The sequence below is a fragment of the Strigops habroptila genome, chromosome W (genome assembly GCF_004027225.2).
Source record: "Strigops habroptila isolate Jane chromosome W, bStrHab1.2.pri, whole genome shotgun sequence".
Classification (NCBI taxonomy): domain Eukaryota; kingdom Metazoa; phylum Chordata; class Aves; order Psittaciformes; family Psittacidae; genus Strigops; species Strigops habroptila.
Window position 1 is genome coordinate 8,686,164 of NC_044301.2, and position 13,288 is coordinate 8,699,451.

The following is a 13,288-nucleotide window of genomic DNA, read 5'->3' on the forward strand; positions in this document are numbered from 1 at the left end:
ACCCCATTGTGACTGGTCCAGAGGCTCCATGCATCCTTGGCATAGACTATCTCAGGAGAGGGTACTTCAAAGACCCAAAAGGGTACCGATGGGCTTTTGGTATCGCTGCCTTGGAGACAGAGGAAATGAAGCAGCTGTCCGCCCTGCCCGGTCTCTCAGAGGATCCTTCTTGTTGTGGGGTCGCTGAAGGTTGAAGAACAACAAGTGTCAATCACGACCACAACAGTGCACCGGTGGCAATATTGCACCAAGCGAAACTCCCCTATTCCCATCCATAAGCTGATCCATAGAATGGAGAGCCAAGGAGTGATCAGTAGGACCCGCTCATCCTTTAAAAGCCCCATATGGCCAGTGCAAATGTCTAACGCAGAGTGGAGACTAACAGTAGACTATCGTGGCCTGAATGAAGTCACACCACCATTAAGTGCTGACATACCGGACATGCTAGAACCTCAATATGGAGTCAAAGGCAGCCAAGCGGGATGCCACAACTGATAATGCCAATGCATTCTTCTCAATTCCTTTGGCAGCACAGTGCAGAACACAGTTCGCTTTAACTTGGAGGGGCATTCAATACACTTGGACTCGACTGCCCCAGGGGTGGAAACACAGCCCCACCATCTGCCATGGACTGATCCAGACTGCACTGGAACAGGGGCAAGCTCCAGAACACCTGCAATACATTGATGACATTATCGTGTGGGGCGATACAGCGGAAGAAATTTTTGAGAAAGGGAGGAAAATAATCCAAAACCTTATGAAGGCTGGATTTGCTATAAAACAGAGTAAGGTCAAGGGACCTGCACAGGAGATTTAGTTTTTGGGAACACAATGTCGAAATGGATGTCGCCAGATCCCCACAGATGTGATCGACAAGATAACAGCAACGTCTCCACCAACTAATAAGAAAGAAACACAAGCTTTCTCAGGTGTTGTGGGGTTCTGGAGAATGCACATCCCAAATTACAGTCCGACTGTAAGCCCTCTCCACCACGTGACCCGGAAGAAGAATGATTTCAAATGGGGCCCTCAACAACAACAAGCCTTTGCTCCAATTAAACGAGAGAGTTCATGCTGTAGCCTTTGGACCAGTCTGGACCGGGCCAGATGTGAAAAATGTGCTTTACACCACAGTCGGGGAGAATGGTCCTATCTGGAGCCTCTGGCAGAAAGCTCCAGGGGAGACTCGAGGTCGACCCCTCGGCTTTTGGAGTCAGGGATACCGAGGATCAGAGGCCGGCTATACTCCAACTGAAAAAGAGATACTTGCAGCCTAGGAATCGGTTCGAGCTGCTTCAGAAGTGATTGGCACTGAAGCACAGCTCCTCCTGGCACCCCGGTTGCCCGTGTTGGGCTGGATGTTCAAAGGCAGGGTCTCCTCTACACATCATGCAACCGATGCTACATGGAGTAAGTGGGCCGCACTAATTACACAATGAGCCCCAATAGGCAATCCCAGTCATCCAGGAATTATAGAAGTCGTCATGTATTGGCCAGAGGGCAAAAATTCTACTGTGTCACGAGAGGAGGAGCTGATGAGTGCTGAAGAAGCCCCACCATATAATGAACTGTCAGAAAGTGAAAAGTAATATGCCTTGTTTACTAATGGGTCCTGCCATATTGTGGGAAAGCATCAGAGATGGAAGGCAGCTGTGTGGAGTCCCCTGTGACAAGTTGCAGAAACTGCTGAAGGAGAGGGTGAATCGAGTCAGTTTGCAGAGGTGAAAGCCATCCAGCTGGCCTTGGACATTGCTGAGTGAGAAAAATGGCCAGTACTTTCTCTCCACACTGACTCATGATTGGTGGCAAATGCCCTGTGGTGGTGGTTTACGAAATGGAAGCACAGCAACTGGCAACGCAGAGGTAAATCCATCTGGGCTGCTGCACTGTGGCAAGATATTGCTGCCCGGGTGCAGAACCTGGTGGTGAAGGTATGCCACGTAGATGCTCACGTACCCAGGAGTTGGGCCACTGAGAAACACCAGAACAACCAGCAAGTGGATAAAGCTGCTAAGATTGAAGTGGCTCAGATGGATTTAGATTGGCAACGTGAGGGTGAATTAGTTTTAGCCTGGCAGGCCCATGACACCTCAGGCCATCAAGGCAGAGATGCAACATATAGATGGGTTGTTGCCTGCTGTAGAACACTTCTATAGCAGCTAAATGCCCATCTCTGCCACTCTGGGCTTTGAAAAGAAGATATGTGCTGTCATGATCATCAGCATAGAATAAAGTCATGGGAAAAGCCGTGAGCAGCAGCAGGAGTCTCCCAGAACTGTCCTCAGGTCCCCATCGACTGAACCTGACTTCCCTCCGATTGTCACCCCAATCAAGAATGAACTTTGATGAAACCAGATGAGCTCAGCAGTGACCAGATGAGTTCAGTGGTGTCGTCAGCAGGCAACAATCCAACACTACGCACCACCTCTCCTTCTCCTGTCCTGAAAGACTGTTACGACAGACGAAACATGACATGGACTGAATGAACTCAGCGAACTTCATAGGGATGGTCCATGGACTACGGAATGATATCTCTGTGTGTGTGTGTATAAATATATAGAGACAAAAAGTGATGGTATACTGAAAAATGTGGGACCTGAGCATGATGTCAATGGTACGGAATAAGGGGTGGATACTGTCCTGGGTTCAGCTGTAGCAGTCATTTTTCTCCTTCCTAGTAGCTGCTGCAGTGCTGTGTTTTCAACTTTAGTCTGGGAACAATGCTGATAACACACCAATAGTTTAGTTGTTGCTAAGTAATGCTAGCCCCAATCAAGGACTTTTCAGTCTCTCATGCTCTGCCAGTGAGGAGGGGCACAAGGAGCTGGGGGGAGGAAGCAGAGACAAGACACCTGACCCTTGAAATACTCTTGAAAGACTATTATCTTAGTTTGTTCTCTTACATGTATGAAATTTCAGTCTTTGGAATTTAAGACAGTCATGGATCAATAAAATAATGCAGTTATATAGAGGAGGAGCAGCAAGAGGGACACACGCTATCTAAATTAAAATAAATAAATGAACAAAACTTTTTTTAAAAAAGCGAAATCTAGAAACTTCCTAAGTATAAAGCCTCAAAAAAAAAAAAAAAAAAAAACCATGATAAGAATTTACTGAATTGTGTTTAAATACCAGAAGTGCAGCCTAGGATTTTCAAATGGCACAGAAACCCTGGCATCTATTAAATTTCAAAGGCAATTATGAAAATTATTTCACGAAGTTATTTTGAAAATGCTAGCCATTGTCTCCTATATTCACAAGAACTCATCAAATTCAGATCTGTATCTTGAAAATGCAGGAGCGTTCCAGTCAGGTAGGTCTGAAGTCATCACAGATAAGATAGCATGACTTAATGAATTTAAGTTGTGATGTCACAACAACAGTATCTTTTTGTTATAAGAAAAAATAAAAGTATTTATGAAACAGATTTCATGAAATTAAATAATTGTTTGAAGACTATGAATTGTTTAGTAGTTTAAAAAAATAGAACAAAACAGATACCTTGGCAGCCTTCAGCAAGACTTCCCTCTCTTGTTCATCTTTCCTTTGCTTTTCTAAACGCTCCAACTGTTCAAAAAACTTTAACTGTGATCGGACATCTGTAGCTTGTTCGTACCACTCATCATCCTGTAAAAGAACAACAGTGTCTTACAATGCATTTTCATCAAGACCACGCATTTAAAGACTATCGGTGCTATACCTTAATATCTTTCCATTGTACTAACAATAAAAAAAAATATCTTTTTTTTTTTAAGCTCAGGGGAATGCAACCAGCCTATGGGTAATAATGCAGCTACATTTAATATCTAAGATAACTGAAAAAACAAAAATTGATTTATCAGCACCAGAGACAAGATAAAAGCATTAAAGCTAAAAATTCAGTTGAAAATAAGCCTCTAATTACTATTAAAATAGAGGAACTTTATGACAACTAAGAGCATGCAAGCTTTCCTAGGACCCAACAAAGAATAAGAATTTATGACCCAAGCAACAGGGGGAACACTCAGAATGTCAGTCAGAACAATGTTATTCATATTACTTCCATCTCATTTATCTGCTTAATATTTTCCTTTCTGACTGCAATGCTATGAAATCAAAGAAAACCATTAGCCAAGAAACATACAGAAGACAATGAAAATGCTGTGGTTCAATCAGAGACAACACTGTGTTTTTTTCTAAGAACCTGTTAAAATTTTATTTTAAATGCATCTTTGGCTTAGCATGGACTAAGCGAAGTGTTTTCTTTTCAGATGCCATCCTAGGGAGAAGGAAGAAGGGATTTAACACTGCTGAAGCTGATGAAGAATACTGGGAAGAAACAGAGAGATTTACTTTTAATCCAATGTAGTAGAATATATCTATCCATTGCAAGGAAAGATGCAAGTGTAAGTAATACACAGGCATAGTGGATTTTTTTTTTTTTAATCCATTTTTCTATCACAGTAATGTTAATTCTAGTCACAGATCCCAGTTATTTTTTCTTGAAAATGCCACATATAATTAATTAGTCCAACTGTGACTCAGGTTTGGGAAAGAGGTGGGCAAAGGTACAGTCCAAAGCTGTTTGCCCAGGCTTTCACTCAAGGGGGGAAACAAACAATCAAACAAACCCCAAAACAAGCCTAAGAACCCCAAACCAGAGCTACTCAATGTATATATACACTAAAGAAATCTAAACACAGTTTAGACACAACACACACCAATGGTCATTGTCATCTTGCTTTTACACCAGTTTAACAGCTATTAGCATCTTAGGATATTTCAAATTTATCAATAAAGATGTTTGCTTTATTTGAATTTCAAACTGGCTTGCGGATTCTTATTTAAAGTTCCTCCCTGGTTTAAGATATCTAAATAGTTCTAATTTTCTTCAAAAATTCAATCACTAACAATGGAATCAGAGTAGCATTTTATCTTGAAATGTTCTTTTAAAAGAGAACATAAATGTTTAATTACAGTGAAGAATTTGCAGCTGAATTCTTTAGTTGCTGGTTTAAGACAAATTGGTAGCTTTTGTAAAATATTAATATTTGTCACAGACAAGGACATGTAAATTTACCATAAATTCCTTTATATTGAAACAATTTTGATCCAATCGGTGGATACCTTGGTTGAAAAAGGAGACATCAAGAATCAACAGTCTTAGTCACAATCAATGAGCAGAAATAGCTTAACAGATGCTCCATGCTAGACACTTTAGCAGAGAAGGATGAAAACAATTCTATCAATCACAGAGAAGGAAGACAGATCTGGCAAGCAGTGCTACCACCCTACCACCTTCTATTTGCTGAGGTGGACAAACCTGCCTTTAAAACATGCTTTGCACAGAGAATGACACAAAACACCTACTGTGTGCTATGAAAGAACAGCATCACCCTGCATCATTCTGTAATTATAACATGGTAACAAAATGCCTTTCTTTGCACACTTACTTTGTATGATTTCATCCGGTGCTGGGTTATCACTGTTACTTTTTCTATCATTGTTCTTAATCTGTTTTGTGTTGCATGGGAAATAAAAGTAACCACCTCAGCTGGCACATCAGTAATTCCTAGGTTTTTAGCTAAAGCAAAAAACAAAACAAAATAGAATTAGCTTACCCCCCACGCACACAAAAAAACCAAAACAAACAAACAAAAAACCTGACACCCTCTAAAGAACATAAAGTCAGAACTTCATATTCTTGAACAATCTGCAGCAGTGTATTTATATGGCTTTGGTGATACATTCATGACCTCTTGAAAAGAGGTGTGACTACACTTCAAAGTTTGAAAGAGCTATCAGAGCTTTTTTTTTTTACCACTTAGAAGTTTAAGCATTTAAGAAATTTTACTGAAGTTTATCCTCGTATATTAAAACAAAGCATAAACAATTTGAATTCTCAGTTGATCTACACAAGAAAAAGCAATTCCTTTATTTTCAGAAGCATTAGTGCAGGTTAATTTCGGTATCAATGAGATGAGGCTGCAGCCCAAAGCATACTGTTGCTGGCATACTTTAGCCTACACTACTGGCATACTAGTGATAATAAAAATTGTTTAGGGAAAAAAACTATTAATTGAATACAAAGAAATAGTGTCATATTAACAGCAGTTATTTAGAAACACCGGTTGTCCCCCAAACACTGCTAAAAGACATATTTGTAGTTATTTGGACATTTGGTACTTTGTGCTGAGATTATACAAAAAGCAAACTCTCTACAGTCTAATGTATTAATATATTAAAACAACACCTGAGCTACGGAAACAAGAATATAGGTAACACTTAAGAATTCCTAAATTCAAAATAATTCCTGAATATTGGATATAAATTTGTAGATATTCATCTAAGCTATAATCCTACAAAGACACATACATGAGTAGTGCCAGTGGGACAGTCTTCTGGATAGAAAACTCTGTGTGTCCACACATAAATATATATATATTACATATAAAAAAATCAGCAGTTGCATTTTGTATGGATTATTGGACTTGACCCACCACAAAAGAGTTAATACTCTGATGACACTGAATCAGTTTCCCACAGAATGAACACAAGACTTTTAAAAACGTTTGTGAATATATTTGTGATATGTTAATAGGTACACAAAACAGCACAGGAAATTCGTTTGAGAATATTGTGGAAAGTGCTTCTTGAATGGCTAATTACAAAAGTAATCTTCATGTGCAGGAGGGGTCCCCAAGCAGATACAAACCTGAGAGGCTTAAGAACGAGTATTTGTTTTGTGAGGCATTCCTAGCTTTTCCTGGCCAAATTCAAGAGCAAGAAACCATCACACGTCTAAAAAATGAGGACGAACAAGTGAGCAGCGGTCTTGGGGGAATGTACATGTCTGTTATTTCCATTATGTGATCTGAGGTGAGCTGGCAGCGTTCACCATCACTCTGGTCTTCTGTCAGTGCTGCTCCATCAGCAGCCCCGCTGAGGTAACGCTGACACGCTGCGCGGCCATGGCTACCGCGGCCCTCCCTCGCCCGTCTCCTCTTCATCTTCTGATCCACAGTGTCCATTTCAATGTGTGTTTTATTGCATCACTACAGCACACCATTCCGGCACTTCCCAGTGCCCAATTCCCTATGCCATATATATTTTTTTTAATGACTCTTTGAAGTTGTTATCTCTTCAGCTAACTTAAGCCACCACCGACTCCACACTGCATGCGTTACCTTAGGGATTTTAGCAATATGCATATATACCTTTTTAAAACTGATTTATGCTTTATTGCAGAAAGAAATTACATCTTTCTTGGTGCCCAATTTGTCTCCTGTAATAGAGATGGAACTCCGCTGAAGTTGCTGAGAGCTGAATGTGCAATGGAAAGCAGACATACGCATTCAGATCCCCATGCTGCAACTGTTGTTACTCATGCAAATTAAGTCCTTGAAGTCAGAAGGACTATTCATATTGGTATGAGCTATTTGTGCAAGTCAGACTTGCATTATCAAGACCTACTTGAGCATGCACCATTTTATTATGCAAATATGTGTAAGCAAAGCTATCAAACAAAAAACTCTAGTCTGAAAGGTAAAATGTAAGTAAGAAAGGAAATTTAATTAACTAGTATCCAGAAAAGAGGTTTGAGATGGAATATTCTGCTGAGTATTCCAAGTAAGGGTACGAATGAATAATTGTTAAAATAATAATTCTTTGAATTTCAGCAGTGTAACTACAGCTACCCAACTTCCCTGAACACACACAATCCTCTCATAATAAAGAGCTATCACCATCTTGGTTTTTCCACAATAAAGGTTTTCCTAATTTTAAAGACTTTTGTTCTAAGTAAGTTCAACCATTATATGGTTTGTCACCTATTCAGCTCGTCAGAAATTCACCCATAATCAAAGAACTATTCCCTGAAATGCCTGGTTCCTAAAGATTCTTGTCCTATATCCTCATCATCAGCCTCTGCAATATCCCAGTAACTTTCTATTCCTGAAACCCCTCAACACAGTATTTTAAAGTTCAGAAAACTAGCCAGAGGCCAGTTATAAATGTAGTCCCTCAGGAGTCTGTGATGGGACTTTTCCTTTTTTATATGTGTGTCTCTGACCTGGAGGGGGAAGACACGAAGCACCCTCAAGTTTGCAGCTGGCACCACACTGAGCGATGTGAAGGGAAGGGCTGCTGGTCAGAAGGACCTGATAAGCAGCTAACAGGAACTTCATGAAATTCGAGAAGGACAAATGCAAAGTTCTGCACCTGGGACGGACTAACTCTCTGCCATGATACGGGCTATGAACTGCCTACCAGGGTAGTAGCACTGATGGAAAGCACGTGAGAGTCTGGTGGCCTGGTTAGGAGGCTAACCAGGATTCAGCAGTGCATCCTGGCAACAATGAAGACTAACAGCACAGTGGTTTGTATCAACAGCAAAATGGTAGATCAACAGTAACCAATACATCAGGGGAAGAAATTATTCCTTTTCACTCAGCCCACATCTAGAATACTGCAATCAGTTTTGGGTCACCTGGTACAAGACTTGGAAACACTTGAGTCCAGGGAAAAGTCACCAAGACAGTTATGGGGTTGGAGCATATAACCTATATGAGGATGACCTGAGAGTTCTTTAGCCTAGAGAAGAGAAGGCTTAAGGGAGAGGTTATTGAGAAGATTGAGCCAGACTATTTTTTGAGGATGCCTGGAAGAAGAATGAGAAATAAATTCATAAACTGAAACAACAGAGGTTCTGACTGCATATAGAGAAGAATTCCTTGTTATGAAGATAATTAAGTACTGGCACACTTTGCACAAAAAAGTTGTAGACTCTCCCACCTTCCAGGTTTTTAAGACTCAGCCAGACAACACCCTAAGCAACCTTGGTTGAATTTAACGTTGACCCAGCTTTGAGCAAAAGGTTGGGCTAGATGACCACTCAAGTTCTCTTCCAACCTGAGTGATTCAATGATCTCTGTCCTCCTGTATAGCTCCAACTTCCTCCCATGTTCCTTATGGCACAATACCCTTAGTTCCCTCATACATCTAGGATCACCCCCTGGCATGTCTCCTAGTCCATATTTGTCCAGCTTGCTAGCTGGGCACAGACTGCTCAGCCTGAGGACAGACTGGATAGTCTGTACAAGAGTGCTGATTGGCAGCCAACCAGACAGAAAAGCAAAGAAAAAGGTTGATTTCCCCCTCAACTAGGACACATGGAGGGGCTATCTACCTGCTGATTTATCAATGGATTCAAAAGTTACCTGAAGGGAGAGAGAAGGCAGATGAATAGACTGTTCAATCACTTAAAGCTAGCTTTCTTTGGAAAACAGGCTAAGGAAGAAAGAATACAAAACAAATTTCCCCCCAAAAATGAAATAGTGTCAAGAAACCAGACTACAAAAAGACAAAAAGATAAATTTTTAAAAAGTCAACTTGTCATGCACAACATTCATCATGTGTGGAAGCATCATCATGTCTTCCCTGCTCTAAATTATATTAGTTAAAATCCTGTTTACAGCATAGAGTATCAGAAGCAGGGTGCATTCCAAAGCTGTATACTACATGACAATTTGGCACACTACTTAAATAGTTGGACTGTATTTGGGGCAAGGATGGGAAAATTACCAATCTCATCTACACTTGGAAAGGCTGGCCTAGTTACACTTTCATAAACAGTCGTGCATACCCCTTTTATTGATCCGCTGACCTAAGAAAAGTTCTCATACCATTGTTTAGAGATTGCCATCTTTTGCTTTCCACTACTCAGAGAAAATGCCAAGTAGAAACTGAATCTATGCAAAGGGATGAAACTGCTACTTTTCATGTTTCTGTATTGCAGTCTTAGGTTGTTTGGGTTTTTTTCTTCGCTGCTACCTTTCCTCCTGAGTTTTATCCACTCTCATTTATAAAAAGCATACTAGAATTCTGTCTTCCATCAAAGGAAAATAATGCTGATCTCTAAATAGGAATTTCCTGAGCTATTCTTCTAGTCTGCATAATTACTTTTCACAGTTTTAATATCATCAAGAGAGATGGAAGAGAGGCTTCTCCTCCCTTTGCAAGTTTCCCTAGACTGATGATGATAAAAAAGAAATATAAATTACAGTTTTAAGAGATGTGTGTATACACATATATAATGCTATATATACTTAATTGTATTACAAAACACAAATATCCTCAATATATTATTCGTCATTCTAACCAGGTCACTAGACAGTGGCTTCATCTACAGGTATTTTTATTTAGGTCCTAGCATTCTGGATTCCAGTCTTAACTGTGCCATCTGACCACTGCAATAGTAAGTCGTAATATATACACTTACATATATACGGAAACATAAAACCCAGAGAGAAAATTAGGATTAAACCAGAAAAAAAAAAAACAAAACCCAAATCACCTTAGTTCTATCAACAGACTGCTATAATCTGTCTTTTGTTAAAAAAAAGTTTAACTTGTTTCTGACTTTTAGGTGATCAACTTAATGTGTTCTTAAAGTTCGATAAAGTGGCCATCTTAATTTGTAGTTTTATGACCAAAATTCTGCATTTAAACCAGTAAGGAGCCATACACTTGAAAGTAAAACATCAAGATATATGTAATTTGAAAAAAGTTGCTTGCTTTTAAATAATACATTTGTTAAATTTAGACATTTTTGATAAGAAGTATATGCTTCAAGTCTTTAAAATTACTTTATCAATGCAATTCTGAACTTTTCCTAGAGCTATGATAAAAACATCATCAAGGACAACAACAGAAATGGAGCTAGAGCAAAGCAATGCTCCAAGCTATAATTTTAACCACTCTCTCCACTTGAATTTGAGTTTTCATATTTTTAAAGACATAACTAAGGTCACATTCTTCATTCAAGTGTTCTTGCCAGATCTCTACCACACCAGAGCTGTACAACACCATCAAGAATTAATGACTGATGCCATGAACACTTCAATTCTTTGTGGCATGACTCAGTTTCAAAACATCGTCAGAGGCATCAAATGCTACTAAAGCAGTCAGCTGAGTCACACTCTCCTATATAGGAAACATAGACTCATAGAATAGTTAGGGTTGGAAAGGACCTTAAGATCATCTAGTCCCAACCCCCCTCCCATGGGCAGGGATGCCTCACACTAGACCATGTCACCCAAGGGTCTGTCCAACCTGGCCTTGAACACTGCCAGGGATGGAGCATTTACCACTTCTTTGGGCAACCCATTCCAGTGCCTCACCACCCTCACTGTGAAGAACTTCTTCCTTATATCTAACCTGAACTTTCCCTGTTTAAGTTTGAACCTGTTATCCCTTGTCCTATCATTACAGTCCCGGATGAAGAGTCCCTCTCTGGCATCCTTGTAGGCCCCCTTCAGATACTGGAAGGCTGCTATGAGGTCTCCACACAGCCTTCTCTTCTCCAGGCTGAACAGCCCCAACTCTCTCAGCCTGTCTTCATACGGGAGGTGCTCCAGCCCCCTGATCATCCTCGTGGCCCTCCTCTGGACTTGCTCCAACAGCTCCATGCCCTTTTTATGTTGAGGACACCAGAACTGTACACAGTACTTCAAGTAGGGTCTCACGAGAGCAGAGTAGAGGGGCAGGATCACCTCCTTTGACCTGCTGGTCATGCTGCTTTTGATGCAGCCCAGGATACATGAAGGATAACAAATCAATACCCCCAAACAAGTCAATACCCCCAAACTAAGCAAATTTCTTATCTGCCAAGCACTTATAGAGGAACACAATAAAGCCTGCCTACATATTAATTCTTAATTACATGTTTGGAAGATTTAATAGCAAACCATATACTGGGCATGACGTGCTGTGGTATGGAATACCCCTTTGGCTAGTTTGGGTCAGGTGTCCTGTCTCTACTTCCTCCCGGCTTCCCCTCCTCCCTGGCAAAGCATGAGACTAAGAAAGTCCTTGGTCAGAGTAAACATTATTTAACAACAATTAAAAACATTGCTATTATCGGCGTTGTTCCCAGGCTGAAAGTTAAAAACACAGCACTGCACCAGCTACTAAGAAGGAGAAAAATGACTGCTATAGCTGAACCCAGGACATGCCCTATTTGAGAAGCAGAAGAAAAATACTATCTTTGCAGATAGGCTTTCAAAGAATCAAAAAGTTACTTTAATAATTTATACTTTAAGAGGACAGACAGGATTGAGATCAAAGATTAAAAAAATTATTTGTAAAACATCAGGTCTGACTCTGATTATTGATGTGATAATTTGAGTGCCTGTATAAAATGTCTTTATGTTTACACTTAAAACAGAAAAAACCTGAAGAACTGGTTTTAAACAGTTAAACAGCATGTATTTAGGGCTTGAATTTATCTTTTCCTTCAACAGAAACATTTGGAGAACGCATAATTAGTCTCTATTTGCCCTAATCACAGGTCAGCCAGAAATGCAGAAAGCACTCTCTGCTATCATCTTAAAACCAGGAGCAACTTCTTAAAGAAGTTTAATTCTGTGCATGAAATATTGGCCCAAGATGAAACTGGAACCAGACTTCTTAGGTCTGGGCCTCTTCTGCTGTTGCAGCTGGCTTGCATACTACACTATGGAAACAAATCACAAAAGTTCATCTCCCTTGAATCTGGGACATGATTTGTTTAAACTTTTATTTAACTTCAATGACATCAGATGTAGAATAATGCAACAAAGATGCATCTAATCATATCTACCTATCTCATCCCCACAGCACAGTAAGTACTAGGCTGTGTCTTGGATTTCATCTACAACTGTAGGCTCAAGCCCTGTTCCTCTTTTAATCCCAACAGAACCAGCAGTTTTACATGACTCATAGCATAAGGGAAAATAATGATTTTACAGTTCTGCTGTAGTTGTCAGCAGTGAAATATTTAAAACATCTTAATCTCTAAAATTACATGTAATTAAATATACCATGATCAGCTAAGTAGTCACTGTTCAAGTCTTAATGCTACACAGGAACTTCTGGAGACTAATAGCTGAAAAAATTGAGGGGAGAGAGCAGCACACCTTCTAAAACTAGACAAGTGGTATTTGTATGTCCTAAGACACATCATGTGTGGTCTCTACAGAAAGCAGGTCATGAAATCAACATAAGCAATAGGTGCTTTGTCTAATAGTATTACATTAACAGTTCTAAACTGAGCAACAGCATTTAACTATCAGGCTGATGAAACACGAAGGTGAAACAACTCTAGCACTAAGGGCCCTTGAGATCCTGAGGAGCCACAAATGGCAATTATTGAACTTGTCACAAGTTAATCAGGCAGTACTTAAGAATGGGGTACATCTCCCATATAGCAGTGTCCTCAGCCTACAAAGTAATCCATCAATACTGCATTCATATTGCTATCAAAGGGAAA

General features: G+C 40.0%; 1 protein-coding gene across 1 annotated transcript in view; it reads right to left on the reverse strand.

The window, feature by feature from the left end:
• Positions 1–791: 791 nt before the first annotated feature.
• LOC115619242 (transcription initiation factor TFIID subunit 4-like) overlaps positions 792–13,288 on the reverse strand; it is an 85,446-nt gene continuing 72,949 nt past the window's right edge. Inside the window, exons 11-13 of the mRNA XM_030511292.1 lie at positions 5,433–5,563; positions 3,502–3,627; positions 792–899 (exon numbers count right to left, since the gene is read on the reverse strand). Coding sequence (XP_030367152.1) covers positions 792–899; positions 3,502–3,627; positions 5,433–5,563 — 365 coding nt within the window. The remainder of the gene's footprint in view (positions 900–3,501; positions 3,628–5,432; positions 5,564–13,288) is intronic.